This window comes from Sinohyriopsis cumingii, chromosome 6 (assembly GCF_028554795.1).
Source record: "Sinohyriopsis cumingii isolate HCF-2022 chromosome 6, ASM2855479v2, whole genome shotgun sequence".
Taxonomy (NCBI): Eukaryota; Metazoa; Mollusca; class Bivalvia; order Unionida; family Unionidae; genus Sinohyriopsis; species Sinohyriopsis cumingii.
In genome coordinates this window covers 45,936,520-45,959,456 of record NC_142966.1, presented here as the reverse complement: position 1 = coordinate 45,959,456, position 22,937 = coordinate 45,936,520, and the positions used below count along the sequence as shown (strand labels likewise).

Sequence of the window (22,937 nt, the reverse complement as noted above, 5' to 3'; positions counted from 1 at the left end):
CCTAAACTATTTCATATACGTTCGGCTCTTGCCATAATTCCTAAACTATTTAATATACAATCGTCTCTTGCCATAATTCCTAAACTATTTCATATACAACCGTCTCTTGTCAATATTCCTAAACTATTTCATATACAATCGTCACTTGTCAATATTCCTAAACCATTTCATATACGTTCGTCTCTTGCCATAATTCCTAAACTATTTCATATACTGTTGTTCCTTGTCAAGCCAAATTCATAAACTATTTTATGTACAAACAATTCTTGTCAATTGTAACAAACTATTTTATGTCCAAACATCTCATTTCAATATAATAAACTATTTCATATACAAACATCTCACGTCAATATTAATAAACTATTTTATGTACAAATATCTCACGTCCATATTGATACACTATTACGTATACAAACATGTCATGTCAATATTCATAAACTATTTTTACTCTGAATCTTCTGTTGTCCACAAAATCAGCTGCATCCAAAATATTTTACGTTGCATTTATTACCGTTACTGTTAACTAATATAATACTTGCTTTCTTTGATATATATTTATATAAACTATTTTGTAAGTAATCAACACAACACGCCTAACTAACATCATCTGTACTATCTATATTAATAAACTGTAAAAGCTTGGTGTGGAAAAGCAATAGAGATTTTTTTTTAAAAAGTCTAACAGACCCCCCCCCCCAAAAAAAAAAAAAGATAATGAAAAAGCGACGTTGAACTGTAACAGTTGTACCATTGCACGGCACGTGTTGTGACGTGTTTGATGTCGCCACCACTAGAACCACCCATGCATCCTGAAATTACATTATGAACTGGCTAATATCCATGTTCCAGAATCGATGGAAAATCTTCATGCACACTTCGAGTGGACATACAGTTGAGCATAATATTTCTTGTTGCAGTCATTATACTGGAAATTACAAAGTTTGAACATATGTACATTTTTTTTAAAAAACTGGAATAAACCTTTTCGAAAAAAAGTAATGAAGCGGAAAAGAAAGACAGTATAAACAAGCAAAGAAAGAAAAGCAAAAACAATACAAAATAAACTATATAAACCCATCTCGCATGTACTGTTGTATATTTTATCTATGATTTTGACGAATGAAAAGAACATAATCTCCTTTATATAGTACCATGTTTTTAATGTTATTTCACTGCAAGGGTCATTCAAATATTGTTATTGCGAATTGTTTTTTTTTAAATCTGTGATATTGATCATCAGAGTAGGTCAAGATATGGACATACAAAATTTCTTCTTCTTTTCTAAAGCCAAGCTTTCTCGTGTAACTGAACAAAAATATGCAGACCTTTAAAGGTTATGACACAAATTCGAGCATTATTTCAATTTCCTACTCTTATGTTACGTGTTTAGTCTCTAATAAACTGTAGCAAAAGAAAAAGTGAAAACCACAAGCTTTGAAAAATTTAACAAATAATTTATTTCCCTGGAAAAACACTATAATAATGAAAAAATAAGAACTTACGGTTTTAAGAATTAAATCCAAAAATAATCCAAGAATAATCCACGAATTTAATTTTAGAAGTCTTAGTAATTAAATGTTCTAATGAATTCAAGTTCGAGTCCGGACGAAAAATCCCAAATGGAAGGCGATGACGTATATGTAGTAAATATAGTGCTGATGTGTACAGTCCTTTGTGAACTACAGAAAACAATATTCCGGTGTTTGAATTCCGAATAAAATTTAAATTAATGTCTTTGTCCAATAATTCTTTATGAGCAATCACATATTTCCAGGAAAATGAATTAATCTTTTAGAATCCAAATAATCTGAATAAAAATTAACATATAACTCCAAACTGCCACAACATAAACTTTCCAGTGTAAAGAAAAACGCCCAGCTGAGAGATCTCTCCCAAAGCATCACTAATAAAACTAACTAATGCACAATTTCGGAAAGCCCAGAATTGCGAAATGGAGGCTCCTTGCATATAAAAAATGACGTAGCCCCTGTATGACCCTGACAAAGATCAATCATTTCATTCTAAGAAAAAGATAAAAATAAAAAGTTGTTTACTTGTCTCAGTGATTTCTAAATTAAGGTCGGGAAGTAGGTCAACATAAGGTGTTTAAAATGAACAGTCAATGTTAAACTATTTTCTGAACTACATTATTTTGACTTATTTTGACATGTAATGAAATTAAAAATAAAAGATTTTAAAACTTACAAAAATTAAATTAAAAAAGATATAAATTAAATCAAATATACGTAACACTACCATCACTCAAAAGAAAAATCACAAAGGTGAATGATACACAAGGAAGCAACAAGCGTGTATAATTCAAAATTATCACCTTCGTGAGTATATTTATCCAAAAATTGTACAAACAAACCCCAAAACAAAACAAAAACTCCAAAACCCCATTTCAAAACACTTAATGACAGACTAAACAGACTGCAACAAATATAAGCAAATTACAAGTTCATATCATTGATCACATTAAAAGTATCGTCAATCTTTGAATGCAAGTTGATTCCAACTTTGATGAAGGGTTGGAGGTGGGGGTGGTTAACTTGCTGCATGACAAATATGTCATGTGTTCAGCAAAACCTCTAAATTCATTTGTAGAGCCTTATGACACTCCCATCATATTATATGACATATCATGTCCTCAGCAAAAATTGTACAACTTTATGACATTTCCAGAACGCTGTATGACAAATATTATGTCCCCAGCTTAAACTAAAATATTTTGTACAACCTTATGACATCCCAGCATATGGCATGACATATACCATGTATTCAGCTAAAACTAAAATATTTTGTACAGGCTTATGACATTCCCAGCATGCTGTATGACGGATATATCATGTATTCAGCCAAAACTAAATTCATTCATACAGCCCAATACAATTCTCAGTGAGTGTCCGAGGCTGCGTGGACACGTTTCCTAACATACTGGGTAACTAATTCCTAAAAGTAATAGGTCTCTTCAAATATAAAATTTAATAGAAAGTGGAGAGGGTATAATTTTCTTGTTCCACTATTACCTACATTTTTCTGACTACAGTGTTAGTGACCAAACATGTCTGATACTGAGTATTGCATGTCAAGGGTAGAATGACGAATCTTACAAACATGTCTGATACTGAGTATTGCATGTCAAGCTTAGAACTACTAAACTTACAGGTATGTATGATACTGAGTATTGCATTTCAAGCTTAGAATGACGAATCTTACAAGTATATCTGAAATTAAATATTGCATGTTATGTTAGGAATTACCCCTAATTTGGAGCACAAACAGTAGACATCTTTCAGAACTAGTACAAATACCATAGTTCTTTCTGAACGACATACTATTTTGGCTCCAGTGCACACAATAACTGTGAATTCATTTTCTAGTCATATTATTTACCTTCAAAAGTCTTCTCGCCACGAGTTTTGTTCGCACAGCTCACAAGCATATATGACACTTGATTAGACAGAGTACAAAAGCTAATTAGCAAAACGAGTGATGTATATTATATACACGTCTTTCAAGTTAGACATTTTACAAACTCGAAATACATATGAGACATATGAAGACACAATATAATTTCCTGAGACACATTAGATACTCTAGATATGTCTATAATAAATAAAGTGAGATCCATAAAACGCTTTAAATATTTGTGAATAAATAATCTATGACCTACCTATGATGGCATATAAATACTGTAATACGCCAGAGGAGTTTCTTTACCGAACGGTTTCAACCCTGAAGTGAAATCCTGCTAGAAGTAATTTGCTTTTCCCCGTTTTCCAAGGACGTCTGTACAACTTCTGTTGTAAACTGGAAATTCCAATGTGCCCAGACAATATTAATTTTCCTCTAATTATTACATGACCACAAATCTCACAACTTCACAGTTAGCCTACGGACCACACACCTGCATAGTTCCTCCTCGTTAAATTTCCGTAACGCAGCGCCTGTATTTCACGCGAACTATTTTTCCTTGACTACCTTAAGCCAGTCAAATCATGATTTTAACTTCATTTCGCCTGTAACTCTACGCCATATTTACGATCATAGCAACAATAAACGGCGCCTCCCGACGTAGGAACAATCCCTTCTCGTTTATACTATTGTGCAATTTACCCGTCCCCAATCATTAATACTGCACACACTATATTTTTAAAGAATTAGATTTTAATAGGGACTACTGAGATCCAGGAACACTTATGCGGCACTGACCGGAACTCACTAAAACTAAATCATGCCGCTATGAAATCTCACCAACACTGCACTCTGTGACGTTTGCTCCTAGTAGTTGGCTAATTATTCGGGCTGAGGACTATGTCCCCATCACCGACTTCCCATAATCAAACAAGTAATCACAAAATCTAAGAAATCTTTAAAATGGAGAGCATTATTCTCCAAATTCATTACAATACGTCTATGGAGACATATTAACACTTCCATAATCTACTTGCAGAGACATAGAAACACGTCTATGACCTACACATAGAGACATTTAAATAGGTTAATGACTTACCAATTGATACATGAATACGTCTATGACCTACCTGCAGAGACAGAGACATACGTCTATGACCTACCCATGGAGATATGGAAATACGTATATGACCTATCCATAGAGACATATAAATATGACTATGAACGACCTATAGAAACATATAAATAAGTCAGTGGCCTACTCCTAGAGACCTAAAATCACGTCTATGGCCTACCTATTGAGACATATAAGATACTCTTTATATGTCTCTTTCCTGACAAAGCAGTCATTGGAATTTAAAAATGTCGAGACGAAGAGCACATGAGATATTATTTATGTGTCTTCTTGATCATAATGATCATCTAAGCCAGGCTTCATCATTATGCACCAATACAATTATTTTTAATTTATATATTGTAATCCTGATCCACATGGAATTATTATTGGGGGAAAAAATCCGGGTACACAAAAACCTGGATAAATCCATATTTGGTTCTCAGGTGTGCAGTGCTATCAAGCCTATTACGATGATTAGAATGGTATGACACTCGATAAATAGGAAACACAATGTGCATGGTCTATACCTAAAATTTTAACAAGGAAGCGTGTTAGCTACAATAATAATTTCAGGAGAGTATGACATAATTTCAGCACATGTTTGGTGATACAGAATAATTATTGAAAGATCAATGATCCATTTAAATTCATACAATCTTGTGTACCCTAGTTTGTGCAAACATAACGACCGATTGTTCAAAATGTGAAATTGAGCTGTTCTCAATAAATCAATAAGGGATTCAGTATAAAAATATATTACGTCAAATCTTTAATTTCACACACACAGTCAAACACACACACATACTCACACACCCACACACTCTTTTATGTCGTAAGTTTAATTCAATTTCTTTTCATGGATTCTTTCAAAATGTCCTCTATGATATCATAATGTTCTTTTGAGAAAAGAGCGTCACAAAGGGATTGGACCGTGGCTTGATTTCCCTTGATCTGTGTCCATCTTGAGAGAATTTGGAAGTTCAATTCTTGAGGTGTCCAGTTCTTGCTTTGGGCTTCCTTTTTTAGTAGCTCAACCTCTTCGTTTGGCATAGGAAGCACAGGGTATTCACTATCTAAACCTATCCATCTTTTGGCACATAACTGGTGGATAGATATCTTCGACTTGAGCAGTTCTTGTCGATCATTCCATCTGTTCCGATCCATTCTTTTTGGAACTGAAAAGGAAACAATTTTATCCTATCAAAAATGAGGTAATTTCAGTGGGAGCAATTAGTCTGGAGATAGTTCTTGTTGCATATGGATGTTCTTTTTCCTTCTTTCCTAAAATTCACATCCCTTGCAAGCAGACAACGGTATGTCACACCAGTGCATATAGGAACAAGTAATTATTTTATGTATCACCATTCATTGGTAATTCAAAGCCAAGTATTGTAGAGGGTGCATAAGGTACTTACTTTCAGCTTGAATACAATATCTCAAATATCTGCCTGCCTGGACTTACCAACAATAAGAAAGTAATTTTTAAAGAATTGTATTACAAGCTTTGAACATTACCTGGATTGGTATCTGTCTCGAGATCATTGTCTGAAGTGAAATCATCATAGGCCATTTTATCTGCGTCAGCTGAAAGAGAAAACATACGAAGTTTTGAAATGTTGGCTGTAAATGATATAATCTTCCAATGCATCATGCTAAATATCAGAACTGGCTGATCATATTCTTTGGAGCGCTTTTTAAGCGCTTTTGAGAACTTTTTAAGCACTTTTGAGTACTTGTTAAATTGTCACTATCAATTTGCATATATAAATCAGCTGAGTGCACTTTTGAAACACTATAGCAAATTCAAGAATCACGTATATATCTACGGTTGTTCAATATAAATTATTAAGCAATATCTCCATTAAAATAATACTTAGTACAGTTGTAAATAAAAGTTATATGATTACATAGTACCACCAGTGAAATCAACGGCAGAGACACCACTTCAGTTTACACAGCACTCTAATAAGATTTCTGAAAAGAGCAATATGGGCCCCGAGTGGCCGAGTGGTCTAAACAAAGCGCTCTCACGTATCGCTGCCATCTCGCCTCTGTCTGCGTGGTTTCGAGTCTCGGGCTCGGTCAATGTGGATATGTGAGAAAGCTTGCCGGTAGCTTCTCGTGGGTAGGTGGTTCTTTTCGGGGTTTTCCCTGGTTCTTCCTTAACCATTAATACTGGCCGCCACGTATAGCCTATCTTGTGCTGAAAAATGGCGTTAAACCCCACAACAACAACAACAACAAATGAGCAATGCAAGATTTGGTTTTAATCAGTGAAGCTGAGTTTATTCACTGTACTTCACCCTAAATATGCAAGTCATACTCAAACTATCTTTACAGTTAATTTAAGCAAATATTTATCATATAAAAGTGTTTGTGTTTTGGGTTTTTCAAATTAATACAGTAATATTCAATAAAGAGAATATCATATTTCAATTTGTCCTTTACAGTCAACGTTCACCGCACATTTTCATTACTACTCCATTGTATTGTTTTCACATGCACACAGTGAGATAAACACTCAGTCCGAGCTCTGATTGGTCGAAAAATTGAACGCGCGCGGCTTTTATTCGCTGGTAATGCTCACGGTTTTAGGAGAAAATCAATTAAGGCATGTAAGAAACAAGCTAAAACTTAACTACAATAATACAACTAAATAGGACATATCCATGTTAAATCGGTTGAATAAAATATCATCCAAAAAACGATTTGTTAATCCCACAAAGGATAAATTTAATAGTCCGAATGAACAATTTCACTTCAAAGATTTCAGCAGCACAGCACATCGCTACATATATGAAGTTATACCTTCTGTGTAAAAGACTAGTACCTATATTTCTATTACTGCCTTCCAGGACTAGGCTATCAACTGATTTTGTCGACTCGCCATCTTGGAGTGGAAAACCATCTGAAACTCCAGAAGTGCCTGCCAGGAGTGAGCTATCAACTGAATTTCCTGAAGGTCCTGTCCGAAGCTGGTTATGAAATGAATCTGTGGAAAAGCCTGCAAGGACTGGACTATCAATATAATTTCCTGAAGCGGCTACTAAGAGTGGGCTATTAACTGAATTTCCGGAAGTGCTTACTAGGAGTGGGCCATCACCTGGTATTTCTAAAACGAGATGAAATAATATAATACACAAACATGTTAATTCTTTCTGTACAAGAATAAAAGACGGTGAAGAGATATAACATTTGACACAAACACTTGTAGGTCATGACAAGGAAATGTATCACATTAAAAAGTAATGAATAAATATCCTGTCGTCATATTAAGCATTTTCAAAGATCATGTTTAAAGTGAATTAATATTTGATATACAGAACACGTTTCATGAGTGATCATTTCAAGTTAAATTTACGAATAATTTGTTTCGATTGCGCCTTTCCGAGCTCAAGATGAAGAATATTGTAAGGGTCTCATAAAATGTATTTGTAATGATTTCAAATGTAAGATTATGTTTGTGACAATGACAAATAACTTAAAATAGTTTATGTTCTGATCATTTTACGTCATTTTACGTCATGCCATCATTTCTGACGTCACATAGTGTAGCTGTACATGTGTAACGTGGAAAAGCAATAAGACAACGTCGACTATTTCAGCTAATCAAAAGTGCGCTTTAAATTATGTTGAAGCAGTAATTTACAGAACAAATTATGCATTTTGTTTGCGGGAACTGCAACCTTTTCGAACCACTTCAGTTATTTCTGTGACTGGTTGGCAGTAGGATAGACTGAGAAGTTGTGAAAGATATATAGCATGATTCATTCACAACTTTCGGTGATACCTTGTTTTGTAAATAGCAGACATGGTTCGAATGGTACCTATCAGTACACATTCGTGGCATGACCCAGGGCCTGGAGGCTGCTAATAGAGGAAAAATATGGCATAGTTTGTTGCCATATGTAAAACAGAATTCTCGTAATTAATTGTTTATAATTCTTGTGAATTGTTTCCTTTTATATGATTTAAATAAATTACAACTAATTTTGATGATCAACTAAAATCCAGCCTGTCATAAGGCGTCTAAAAATAGTTTTATCATTCCCAAAGAACAGGCACTTGAAGCAATTTTATGTATGTATGTATGTATGTGGAGAGAGAGAGAGAGAGAGAGAGAGAGACAGAGAGACAGAGAGAAGGCATGAAAATTACATAAGAAACAAATATGACCTTTTCATAATAATAATAATAATAATAATAATAATGAGGACTTTGTATAGCGCCTAATCCTTAGAAGGTCTAAGTGCTTTACAACATTAGACAAAACCTAAAACATAAAATTCATATATAATGATACGATTATAAAAAAACACCATGAAATTAGAAAACGTAAAACATGCTGAAAATATTTAAGGTAGGAAACATTATCAGGTCTTTAAGTTTGTTCTTGCAGTCAAAATAGGTGAGTCGAAAGGAAATATCTGGAGTCAAACTGAACATTACACAGCAAGAGAACCCAAGGCGCTTTTATTCGTTTCAGCTGCTAATCTTCGCTGAATATGTAATCTCGTTTCACATACATAACTGTTATGCAAGTACTTCGTTCAGACACCACCTCAGATTTTTTCCATCATAATCTTTCACTGATTTTGTTTTCTTTGTTAACGCGTAAAATTTATCACAAAATATGTAAAGAGGAATAGGTACGCGATATCTAGATAGTCGCTCCCACGGATTCATCATTCTTGATTTGTGATTACATACATCATATGTTGGTTTGTGCGTCATTCCACAAACGTTTCTAGTTCTCTTTACAGTAAGTCAGAGTTTTCTATGTGAAAGTAAACGTCGTCTTTAAAATTTTGGGTCATTCTAGGAAATAAACGTATCATATTTTCATCCACGAGGCATATTGTACAAAAAGTTAAAGAATAAATAATATGCCTTACATAAAGGTTTTACAAGTGTATGACGCTTTATGTAGTGTGGTTGTTTGCATCTGTTCTTTTGATAACATTTAATTACTTGTTTTACCGAAGCACAGTCAGCCATACCTGTTCTGTTTCTTTGATTTGTTTCAGGTTGCCTTTGTCTTCTCTTTTTAACGTATCTACAGATCACCCATATCGCCAAGAATACAACTACTGCAGCAGTGATTGTACCCAGTGCAAGTAATGACGGGTACCAATAACCATGCCCGGTAGGCGAGTTTTCTGCAGGAAAAAAAAGTGTTTATACTTGTAAGAATAGTGAGTCTGAAAGCTTGGAGCAAGTGTTAAGTGTCATATTAATTTATCTTAAATTACCATTAAACTTGTCTATAACCGACACATCATGGGACTTCAAGTTTTTGTTTTTCTTATATGAATTAGAGATATAAAGTAAATTTAACAAAGGAATTCGGATGCTCGCAAATTATACTTGCGCCATACAATGCCTACGAACAAATACAGGTTCAGAGAGAAAACTGAACTTATCAGTGCGCTAAAGATTTATATCAAAGAATTTTATCGATCAGTAACATGGCACAATTTGTCTTAAAACTTTATCAATCACCAACGTGACAACATTTCTATCAGACTACTGTTTTAAGGAGCGTTAAAATAATGTGAACAAAACTGAGACAGTTATTTTTCTTTACTTTCACATTGCAGGGCTTTCTGCATCTTCGGTAGCCAAGCTTCCAATATGATAACCATATCTACACCTTGGCGGATCGAACATATATTTCTGTGTTTCGGGTCTGTGAATTTCATTGGATTCGGTGGCGTGCCACTGCATCCAATCGAAATGATGTTGTTTAAATTTGAACAATGCTCCCACATGATCGAGACAAGGGGGGCACACAAATGGAATGTACTGATAAAAAGGCAATTTTCCAGTGCCGGTCCGTGTTTATGCAAATACCTTTCACTAAAATACACCTGTAATGACTTTCCTCCGGTACGTAGTCATGCTTGCCATGTTAAACTTACAATCTATCCTTTTTCAGTAAATTGCCTCCACCATTTTCTGCCGATGTATCATGCACCGGTGTTACACGCTATTAGTTAGGTGGCATTACATACCAAAGGAGGCAACTCATAAAATCCAATATATGTCGCAAGGATAAAGCACTAAAATACCTGTTCGATCCTCCATGGAGTAGATAGGGTTATCATACTGGAACATGTGAAAGCGAAACAGGTTATTAGTGGTTGGAAGTATAAACAATTATTCAACTTTAAACAGGAGATTTATTTAATATTATTTTCTTCGTAGCAAATACTATATACTCAGATCATGCACATTCATTTATACTCTGATTATTGCAAACAACAAATTCTCCCAAAAACCTTTTAGAGTAATTTAAAGAAAAACGTATTAAAAATATTTTTTGCAACATGCTAACATAAAAGACTGTCAATAAAATTACATCAAAGATAAACTCCGCTAAAAAGGTCCCATTAGAAATATACCTTAAAGCAGGTATCACACAGTTAAGTCATATTAGGAGGTCAATCTGAGTTAAATGGATTTGTCCAACTTAATGAAGATTTCATTCGCCGATAAAAGTTTATGTTCTTTATGAGCTTTGAATTTTAGGTCAACTTATTTTGGTTGGCAATAAGATAAAATCTTGCATTTAGTGTTAGGGATAATTAAGCTATATACGGAATGAAGTTTTTCACTATCAGAAATATTGAAGACTTAATTTGATTGGTGATTCAATAGGTACGTGCAGTGTATAGTAACTTAGTTCTATATCTATGTTGTGTAATGGTGAAGCATTATATGTTTCATGTACATCCTTGTAATTAACGGAATATGCCGTGTGTCAATAGGAAAACGCGTGTCTGACTGAGTTGACTGCATCTCTCTCTCTCTCTCTCTCTCTCATTCTCTCTCTCTCTCTCTCTCTCTCTCTCTGATAAATAGCTTTTAAATGCCAACTTCTGCATGGAATTCACTGATATCTAGGATAGACGTTGATGTGTGTGTTATTTTCTTAGGTATCGGTGGAGCGCACAAGTTGGTATTTTTGTGCTATATTGTTTTCGAGTAATGAAAATGCAATGAAATCAAGCCAACCAGAACTGAAATACACCAACAAGCATTTCCACAGTAAAGCACAGAGAATGTCTTCATAATCTACCTGATTAAACTTGACATCTACTTATGGTAATTCTGATGGACACTGATAAAAGCATATGTTCTGTTGACTAATTCATGTTTTATTGATTGTAATGATTAAACTGTCATTGCACATACCATTGTTTGATTCGACAGCTTTATTTTGAACTGGAATGTTTTGTATAAAGACGTGGTTATACTTTGTTGTTGTTTTTTTTTCTGTGTATATATATTTCGTGGCTTTGGAGCTCAGAGGAGTTGTGTCAACAGTTAATGGCGCAGTGGTAGTTAAGTTAGCACATGCCGGAATGATGGATTTTTCTTTTTCGGTACACGGAATGCACGTTCTGGGATTATCATCTGTCTGGTAATCCTCATAGTACCTATATACAAAAAATACAATTTGCAATAATTACAGTTGATACATTACCGGCTTTTAATACAGTCTCTTTAAACTTTGATCAGCCTGTATTCATTTTCATTAAGGTGTCCAACTGTATCATCATTCATGCACTAAACCTAATTATTACCGATCGAACGTTATTCAGATGAATTTACCGTTTGATTTTAGTACAACTTACCATGAGGGTTAGGGTTAGACATGGCATTTCGATAACGGAATGTTAGCTTTTACCTAGCTTTTGGAGAAAGAGTACAGTCGTTACATTTTGTGATTTGATAACTGTTGATTGTACTCGGCAAATATAATCAGAAAAAAATGATGTCCACAACATTTATAATTCTGGTCTTTATTTACCAAAAAATGGAAAAAGAAGACCTACCCATCTAAACATCCTCCGCATAGGTGTGTCGCTTTCTCAGGGCAGTCGTGGCGATTGCGGACAGCGCAGTCGTCAAGACATTTCTTACAGCCTTCTTTACCGCCATTGTTGTACGTTTTGGGAGGACACACTTCACACTTAATACATTCTAAATCTCCATACGTTTCTGAGGTATTGAGGACCTGTCAAAATTGCGATCTATGTTTTCAGTTGCACATTTTGAAGTTTTACTTGCGATATTGGTCATTTGTATGTTCTACTAGTCAATGCGCACGAAGAATTCAAATTTAAAAGACAACTGCGATATCGTATCAATTGTATGATAATAATACAATTTTTGCTTATGCTAAAGTTACCTTTCCCATTTTCGACGACAAATTTCTGTATGAACTTACTTAATAATTTTGTCTGTATCAGGAAAATGATCATAGCGCGATCAACCCAGAAGTGATATCTATCAAAGACGCGATAAAGGGAATTTTTAGAAACAGTTTTGGAATGTGTATCTTCTTCCTTTGTTTTATATTGAGCAAGCGATTTAAGTATGTCTGACTGCTCTCTCTCTCTCTCTCTCTCTCTCTCTCTCTCTCTGTGCGTGTGTGTGTGTGTGTGTGTGTGTGTGTGTGTGTGTGTGATTTAGATTTTTAACGTAGCTTTAGCAAGTTTGCAGTCCTATCGCTACGATGTCTGCAGTGTGGCAGTTTAAAGTGATGTCTAGCACTGGGGCATCATGCCGCAGACATGTTACATGATGTCCTCCACATTCACATTATCGTGACACCAGGCCTCGAACCCACGACCTCCCGCATCCGGGGCAGATGTAATAACCACTAGGCCACCGGAGCGGTCCGCTGACTGCTGTATATTTCTAAAGCATTTGGCTGACTAATCCGTAAGAATGTTAAGCAAGACTGCTGTCATATGAAATTTTCCCCGTTATAAAAATTTATTTATTATTCTTTATACAAATATTTATTCATTAATGCTATCTTACTTTGTATTTTTTCACTGTCTCCACAACCGTAAAGACCTGAAGAAAATGATCCAACACATAATTATTTTGCCTTTCCTCTCAATACGTGTCATATTGATCAATTTAATTTCATGATAGGTAAAATAAAATTATACCAAAAATTATGAAGACAACAACATACAAGTTTACAGGATTGTAAGTGCCCTGGAAATAAATATTCATGTAATTTAATAATACATTTGACAATGAAGATATGTTCTGCATTATTGTGGAATATATTGCAAATATCGAAAGTAGAGGCAAGAAAGTATTCGATAATGAACTTTGTCTTTCGTTGTTCAGAGAAAAGAAAACGTGTTGAGTTGGTGTATTTAGCTATAAATATAGCACTTACCCTTTTTGACATGTCCCGACCTTGTCCTCCCGGACATATGTCACACTTCGAACAAACTTTGCCTCCGTTGTAAAATCGACCTTCTGTGGCATTGCACGGTACTTTCCAACTCATATCCAGGTCTTCTGTAATTAAAAAAGTCGTATTTGAAAGTTTGTATGACGTGAACAGAATATATTTAGAAAAATGTTTTGCTACTTTTACTTCATCGCCAATATAAATATACCTTACATGCATTGCATGCATTCGCAAACTGAAATATATAACCTCAAAATAAACGGACCGCTCCGGTGGCTTAGTGGTTAGAGCGTCCGCCTCGGATGCGGAAAGTCGCGGGTTCGAACCCCGGCCGAGTCATAACAAAGACTTACAAAAATGGTACTAACAGCTGCCTCGCTTGGCGCTCAGCATTAAGAGGTTAGTGTTAGGACTGGTCGGCCTGGTGTCAGGATAATGTGACTGGGTGGGACATCATGATACATGTCTGCGGCACGATGCCCCAGTGCTAGACATCACTATAAACTGTCACACTGCACACATCGTAGCGATATGACTGAAAAATTGTTAAAGCTACATAAAAAAATTAAATCACACACACACACACACACACAAACACACACAATAAATTGGAGTATATTGATGTAAACTTTGATGCATCCCAGTGAGAGAAATCAAAGTCTAATTAAAATTCTAACATTGCGAATCATATATAAACTTGATTTGATTAGCAACTTTTTCGATGGGCTAATAAATAATATTATGCATGGAGTTGTTCTTCAAAAATTGTACGAATCAAAATACATAAAAACACGTATAAAAGCGAACAATGTGAACGAACGGACCTAATTAATTCATATATATATATAGGTCGACAGTTAGTACCCATACAACGAATACACCTAAGAAAAGCCCTACCTTTCTGTCATTGACTCACTAATATAGATGAAGAAAAAGTAACTTTAAATCTGCAGATATAGACACCAACGACAAGAAGGCCAGTCCTCTCTCCTCTCTCTCTCTCACACACACACACACACACACACACACAAACACACACACACACACACGATATACATAGGGGTGACTTAAAGGATGAATATCCTTACTTAAGAGGATATCTGGAGGGCTGTATGCTTTTTTAGCTTGACATTTAAGTAGGAATGTGTCGAAGAAGGATTATTAAATAAGATTAATTTACACCATACTCGTGTGTCCATATCTTATTTTATAATTTTAAAATGCATTTTTGTAACTAGACTCAGACCTCACAACAGTCGCACTTCCACATTTGCTTATCACAATCACTTTGTCCTAGTACTTTCTAAAACAAATAAATGCGACGTCAAGCGATGTACCTCATTCTCCACTGTATCGCAGAGGCCATTACTTGTCTATAAGACACTAAATAAAGTTGTATGAAGAGCGACAAGTTTGACTGAATTCAAGGGCGATAATATCAGAGGACTTGAATCATGCCGAAAACTTAGAACCTCTGTGACATTAGCCGTAACCCCTGTCACATTAGCCGTAACTAGTGAACAAATTAAAAGTAGTATTTTGCTACTTGAAGTTATACCTCTGATCAATAGTTTGATTCAAGCCAATGAGCATATATCATGTAGAAGATAACCACGTGACGTATGACCTATTTGTATAGTCAATTTGAGCACCGCTGTGAAATACCGAGAGAAACACTACCCTTGATAAAGTTGATTCGTTTTATGTTTGTGTGACCTTTCCGGATTATTTTGTGCCATGCCCGGGTTAAAATAGACTAAAGTGCTGATTTTTCGAGATAATTTTTGTAGATTATGGGTTGCAAATAATGTAAAGTGTCTATGCATGATTGAATTATAATCTCAAAATTTGGATAGAATGGATACACTTTCGTTTTGGTGAGTTTTGATGATTGCATACATGACGATTATATTAAAAGTTGTTTTCATATTCTACATTTACAGATGTGTAACTTTAGGTCGTTTTATTTGAAGAAAAAAAGAAAAAAAAAAGAAACTGCATCCCTCGTTTAGTGATGGATACAAATATACTCAAGTCTTGATGATTGGGTGGGTTGGGGGTAGGTGGTGGCAGACGTTTGCATTATACATGCTAAATAAGTTTTATCAGTATTTCCTCCGATGAGATCATACACTAAAACGTGTATATGATTAACAACAAATTGCACTAAAACGTATATACCGTTATTCCAAATGGCACTAAAACGTATATACCGTTATTCCAAATGGCACTAAAACGTATATACCGTTATTCTGGTCCAGCTACAAGAAAACATCGATCTCCCAAGCTCTCTAATCCAAGAATATGGAGTAAAGTTTAGAAATGGGTAAAAGTAAAATGGAAGGATGAACAACCTGCATTAGATTTGGTGTAATACTCGTAAATATTGCTGAGTTAAGGTGTATAAAAGACCTAAAAATTCACTATCGATTTTAAATATGGAGTATAAATCACCTAAGCTGTCCGCAGTAGCGTACTAACGGTAAGGTAGTGGGGGTGGGAGGTGGACGGGGTGGTTGTCCCGGGCGCCAGCGGTCTTGTGGCACCTAAACCCTTTTGGGATTTCATCGTCGCCCCGTGCGCCTTTAACTCTTAGTACGCCACTGACTATCTGGTTGCAGTTCTTCATATATATACTTAATTAATATTTGTAGTCAGAAATGAAATACTAAACACGCTACATAATTTCAAATACATTTAACGCTTTGTTTGAAGGAAATTGCATCATATGCCACTTGCATATGCAAATGTATACATGCAAAACTGTAAAAGACTCCACTTGAATGTTTTTCTTTTCCAAGCATTTTACCTTTCAAGGTAAATACCCTTAGTTTGCACCTCGCCAATGCTTGTCATATATATATTTATAGCTCCGCCCCACAGTTGTCTTTTAATTGACGCACGAACCGACATGGTGAACACAAAATCTATTGTTGTTTTATTATCGCAGGTGATATAAACTTTAGTGAACAACAACATATTTACAAGATTTTTCTCGAATGCATGTATTGCATCATATAAATCTCAACAAGAGTAGTACAGCATCGTAATGGAAATTATGGGAATTTCCAGTCACGTGAGGACAATATTTCAACGTCAGGACTAGCAGTACAAATTGTGTTACGTAGTTAACCGAGCAACCTAACTAAGAAAGAAAGGACACACGATGATGAGAGTGAGCTCATAATAACTGTAACGGTCCGTAGACATGCACGAAAAATAGCGTGCTAAGTTATTAATTAATTCATTTTCACGTCTGAAATGGCTACCTATACAAAAACGTATTCTTTATTTTAAAGGAATCATGACATACAAGTCTTTAGATCATCGAATACTGAGCGTAATTTCAGATCGACGACTAACAACGATCTCCAGATTCCTTGGTCGAAAACCAATCATTACAAAAGCTCATTTTCTGTATCAGCACCTACTGTATGGAATTCCTTACCAATGAGGATACGTAATTCAACTTCCCTTGCTTCTTTTTAAAATATCATTAAATAAATTCCTTCTAGACCAGCTGGAATGACATATTAAAAGCTCTGACTAGAAAACTTTAAATCATATCCATAACTGATATATATTTGTATGTTTCCCAGTATAGTCACACATAGTCATTAATGTCAGATATGTACGAATGAGTGTGCGACGATACATGGTTATGTGTATGATCTTCTATTTTTATTTTTTATTACAAAAACTGAGGACCACATGGCAGATGGGTCAGCCATGACCAAATGTGCTATCCTCGTTAAAGATAGTTTATTATTATTATTATTATTATTATTATTATTATTATTTATTTGAAGAAATATCCATCCGATGATTATGCCTATGATTATGCCTATGATTATGCCCATGATTATGCCTATGATTATGCCTATGATTATGCCCATGATTATGCCCATGATTATGCCAATTTTATGGATCATTACGATTATTAGCCCATGAGACACGATGTCAAAACATGTCACATACGAGATCAAGTAACATATAATGATATCAGAAGTGACTCTTGTCAAAACATGTCACATACGAGATCAAGTAACATATAATGATATCAGAAGTGACTCATGTCAAAACATGTCACATACGAGATCAAGTAACATATAATGATATCAGAAGTGACTCATGTCAAAACATGTCACATACGAGATCAAGTAACATATAATGATATCAGAAGTGACTCATGTCAAAACATGTCACATACGAGATCAAGTAACATATAATGATATCAGAAGTGACTCTTGCACTCTCTTGATCTATTCATTTTGTTTAATACAATGGTTAAAGAAATCGTAAAATTAACCCTTACTGCACAGCTCGTTATGACGTCATCATCACAATATGACAGCCATTTGTTACCAGTATGGAGCTATTACTAAATTGGGCCATGAACTCTGTGAGTGACTGGATGTCAAATGACGTAATTGAGACTTCTGTACATTGTTTGACGTCATGTACATTTCTTTGTGCAACTGAGAAGAATAATCTATAATCTTCAACGTGTGAAAATTTAATGAATTATATTTACTGTTTCAGTTGTTACTTTATGAACAATTAATGACAGGGTACATTTCCCATATATTCCTATATAAGGACCTATTGTTTTGGATAGATATTGATGTAAGGAAAATGCACACCAACCCAAACATTTTCAAATGGTTTGGAATTGCTTGGATCGTTAGCTATTTAAAAAAGAAACAATATTTTTTTCCTTTTTGTATATATAAAATTAAATACAAAAAACAATCATTCTTACATTAATCAAATTAGCCCTTTCACTGAGTTTGAAATATGTGAAAATAAAGTAGTGTAGGACTTATTTTAAAAGGAAGGATGTTCATTTTTTAATTTTAATCTCATTTGCATTGTTGAACAGCTCAATGGGTTACTGAAACACATTCTTAATGTAGGTGTTAAAATATTCCCCTTTTTTATTAATGCTAAGAACCCAACCTTTTCTGAATTGAAGACATTTTGCTGGAATTGTCATAGTTTCCTTTCTAGTTGACAAGATAATGCATATATACTGAAGTAGAATCTGGCTCATAATCCAAGCATCGCGGGTTCGATACACATCCAGACCAACCCCTGTCGGATGCCTCGGTGTGTCATTGGGAACGACACTTAGATCCCATTTCATTTGCGTGATATAATCAGTAATGTGTTAAAAGCAGCGTTGAAACCAACAAATCATGAAGAAAAACATGACATTTGACCAAAGTGATTGTTTTATGCTTGTATGACTGTTACAGATTACTATTGTGCCAGGTATGTATGTCTGTTTATATAAGTCCCACATCTCCACAAACTAGTAGCAGAAGATTGCAAATTTTTCTCAAGAATTTTGATTTTTCAACGAAAATTCTTGGACATAGCATAATGGAATAGTTATTTTTATTATTGTTAACATATATAACATTAAAATCGTCCACCATTTTGGCGAGAATCATGCAGTGTAATAAAACTTAAGATGCAACTAAGATATAATGTTGGTTTATTCACTCCCATCAATCAAATTTTAAGGAAAGAAAGAACGAAAGAAAACAAATTTGCAATTCTTCAAATTTTGATCTTGATGATGTTGCAAAATACCATAGTGTAATTATCAACATTAGCACACACGATATGATTGAACGTAAACAGTACTTACTTGGAGCCTTTCTTCAGAAATATCTCAAAGTAAAATCTTTTTCAATTTTTAACAGATCGTCTCTGTGTCAGTGTGACAAGCCAGTCCCTGACACACTGCAACATCCCAGCTGGGATAATTCTTTACTGAAAACCATGCACCTAGCAATCGAACGTGTTTACGACAGTTTACATTTGGCTACAACAACAACGAAAATCTTTGAGTAAGCCCAACTAGCTTTGACATTTATGACGTATTTGGGGCGGAGTTACACGGGGCTGAAACGGGTTATGTTTACAACGTGTGTGTGTGTTTATAGTATACGCATTAGTACATATATTATTATTATTATTATTATTATTATTATTAATACTCCTGTACTATTGTAAGGCATGTATATAGAAATTAAATTTAAACCACTTTTCTCATATAATCGGTACCATGTATACCACACCCTTTATTTTGTGTAAGTGACGACCTACAAACCTAGATTAAAAAACGTGATTGAACATGCACGGCCGAATCAGGTCAATTGTTGGTGGTTTCCAAAGTTTCAAAAGGGTCCTGACTTTCCTGAACATGGGTTAAATATTCTGCTAGGATAATCGCTTCCCTCTGCTGCAGGGTTTTACTTTCTGTATTGTGTAACATATATATATATATATATATATATATATATATATATATATATATATATATATATATATATATATATATATATATATATATATATATTGTAGCAAGGGACTTAATTGTTGATGGGTTATTAATATACAATTCCAATCAATGATATATATGCTTTCGCGCCTAATTTTACTCAGAAGAATAATCATGTAACATTAATAAATATACACATGGGCGTTCTTAGGAATGACTCCAAACTATGTGTGTGTGTGTGTGTGTGTGTGTGTGTGTGTATGTGTGTGTGTCTGTGAGAGAGAGAGAGAGAGGATTACGCATTAATATAATCAATTGCAGTATATGGGATGAAGGAGTGGGTTTAAAGCTTTCTGTTATGGCTTTACGAATACCCTTCGCATATCATTTTCATTGAAATTGTTTTAAATAAAGGTACATCAAGAATGGGTGAAAAAGCGGTTCGTAGTGTCAGACTTTCAAAATCATACCCTCTCATTATAAAGCGAAAATAAATACACTTCGATAATGATAGTTAATATCTGGTATCTGGGGCGGACCCTTCCTTAGGCACCCCCCACAAATAAATTTAAAATATAAATCCACAGAAAAATATATTATTTTTGCAAGTAGATTTTTAAACAGTACAATGCTGTCATAAATAAATTGGAAATAACTTTTACTTTGGTGAAATTTTAATTTGGTCAGAAATCTTGCGTTGGTATTTTAACTCTTCCGATGGCACACACACCCCTTTCTGGCTGTCACCCGGGGTCCGCCCTCAACTCCCCCTTCTTCCCCCACTTGCCCCCCCCCCCCCCACTGACGATTCTAGTTCAATATTTGTAAGAAAGGAAGATTGATATGTGAATTCAAGACATAAACAAACACACCGCCAAGTTTTTAATCACTACAAGTATCGACAAATTCCCAGGGCTTTGGTGGTACGAGTTGCTACTGTCACGTGTCTCCTACGGAATTACTACTAACCCCAGAAAAGGACGGATAATTTAAAGATTAAATAGCTCCGAGCAACCCAGTCAGCAAAGCCGACGGCCTAGGTGTTAAAATATAAAATAAATAAGGTGAAAAGTATGACAAATTAAAAAAGTATATCAAGGTATTCCACAATTTTTCAATGCAATTGTTTCCAATCACAATAAACCTATACATATTGCCAATTTTTTCATCCTGCGAAATTAAAGGTAAGAGAGCTTACTTCCCGCGTCCATTCTATGTTATTCATCTGTAACTTCCGCCTTATTTCTTTCGGTACTTCCGGTACCCTTGTTCCGTTTCCCGGCTGTCATTGTCGGTACCTCCGGTACCATCGCTTCCATGCTTCCAGCCCTTCTTCCTCGCACAACTACCTATCTCTACGTGCTCTTCACGTCTTCTCCTCTCTAATCTTCGGGTAATGTCCAATCCCACCTGGAAATCTTCCTGTGGATTCGAAGGGACGTACAATGGTGCCGCCTTGTTCGAACACGGGAGAAATCACACACTCTCACAGATCTATCATCTGCATAATGATAATTAAATCATTAAGTCAACTCATACACTGACATCTAAATATTCTATACACGTTTGATCTATAATTAAAGCTGTAGCAACACGAATAATATCACGACTTCTGATACATACATACATACATACATACATACATACATACATACATACATGCATGCATGCATGCATACATACATACATACATACATATCCCCAATTCTCTATATAGTAAACCATCAACATCAACACTATTCCTACGCATTTCCTACCTTACAAATTATAAAAGACATATACAAATATAAATACTCTTATGTCACTTGGTTAGGCTCGAATAAACAGAAATAAAAGAAAGAGTGAAAACAACAAGCTTTGAAAAATACAATAAGTTATTTCCCTGGAAAAATTCTGTAAAAATGAAACCAAATATTTACTTACGGTTTCATAGAATCAAATACAAAAATAATCCAAGAATAATCCAGAATAAAATTTTAGTAGTCCTAATAACAAAGTGTTCAACTGATTTCACGTTCGAATCCCGACGAAGAATCTAAGATGGAAGACGATGACGTATGCTGCAATCTGTAGTGTTGAAGTCTACAGTTCCTTGTAGAAATAAAAAATATCACTCCGGTTTGTGATAGCTGAATACATTTTTATTTAACAAAAAAACTGTTCTTGTTCCACAATATTACATGAGCAAACGTATTTTCCAGTAAAATAATGGAATTAATCCGTTTGAATCCAAGTAATTTGAAATAATTCCAAACCAAGTAATTTGAAATAACTCCAAACAGCACAACATAAAACTAACAGTGTAACATCCCAGCTTCTACTGAGATTAATACTGCAAAACATGGGTTATATGGGCTTTCTAAAACATAAACAACGGTCACTTGATCATCTTTTGGAAGTTTATAGAAGCAAGATCACGTTTACCCAGTGTGACCCGGACGAAACCAATCATTTTTGCTCTAAGAAATATATTTAAAAAGTTATTTATATCTTGAAGTCAAAATCCCATCATGTCATTCATTGGAAGCAACCAATCATATTAAAATAAAATAGAACTTGTTTACGAAGGTTGCTACAAATTCTGAAACAAGGTTAGGATTTAGATCAACACCTGGTGTTTATAAACTAACAGTCAAGGTCAAACTATTTTCTAAAAAACAAGTATCATCTCTAGTCAATAAATTTACATTACAGTATCATGTAATGAAAAAAAACCCTGACAAACAAATAAATTTAATAAATATTTATTAAATCAGATATAATTAAATCAAATATACATAACAATACCTAACTATAAGTGCACAAGGCCTAACTCTGCACAATCCACAGCTATATATTGAAATACAAACAAGAACAATGACTAACACTACTCCCTATTAAGTTCA

The 22,937-nt window shown here is 34.7% G+C and overlaps 1 protein-coding gene, 1 long non-coding RNA gene and 1 other non-coding gene across 4 annotated transcripts in view; 2 read left to right on the top strand and 1 right to left on the bottom strand.

The window, feature by feature from the left end:
* The window catches only part of LOC149796852 (uncharacterized), a 29,153-nt gene extending 17,361 nt beyond the window's left edge, over nucleotides 1-11,792 (top strand). Inside the window, exons 2-3 of one of the 2 annotated variants that reach the window (XR_016421741.1) lie at nucleotides 7,390-7,640; nucleotides 9,562-11,792. This is a non-coding gene — a long non-coding RNA (uncharacterized LOC149796852). Of the gene's footprint in view, nucleotides 1-7,389 lie in introns of both variants that reach the window. The other variant, XR_016421740.1, reaches the window with a different exon arrangement.
* On the bottom strand, nucleotides 1,082-19,619 carry LOC149796850 (uncharacterized). Its single transcript, XM_089961491.1, has 8 exons — nucleotides 19,417-19,619; nucleotides 13,743-13,867; nucleotides 12,376-12,557; nucleotides 11,732-11,976; nucleotides 9,535-9,693; nucleotides 7,365-7,646; nucleotides 6,050-6,118; nucleotides 1,082-5,709 (listed from the first exon to the last, which is right to left on the bottom strand). Exons 2-8 carry the CDS (start codon nucleotides 13,854-13,856, stop codon nucleotides 5,378-5,380), a joined length of 1,383 nt encoding a protein of 460 aa, XP_089817617.1. The 5' UTR covers nucleotides 13,857-13,867; nucleotides 19,417-19,619; the 3' UTR covers nucleotides 1,082-5,377.
* Nucleotides 14,023-14,099, top strand: Trnap-cgg (transfer RNA proline (anticodon CGG)). The gene has a single exon. It is a non-coding gene; the product is annotated as a tRNA-Pro (tRNA).
* Nucleotides 19,620-22,937: the final 3,318 nt, after the last annotated feature.

What these genes read in the sequence shown, in the direction of transcription:
- LOC149796850 (XM_089961491.1), bottom strand. Translation starts at nt 13,856, where the DNA reads ATGAGTTGGAAAGTACCGTGCAATGCCACAGAAGGTCGATTTTACAAC. An exon ending in TGCGGAGGATGTTTAGATGG is followed by an intron (nt 11,977 to 12,375) that starts GTAGGTCTTCTT and finishes TTTTGTATATAG; the next exon opens with GTACTATGAGGATTACCAGA. An exon ending in AAATCAAAGAAACAGAACAG is followed by an intron (nt 7,647 to 9,534) that starts GTATGGCTGACT and finishes ATCTCGTTTTAG; the next exon opens with AAATACCAGGTGATGGCCCA.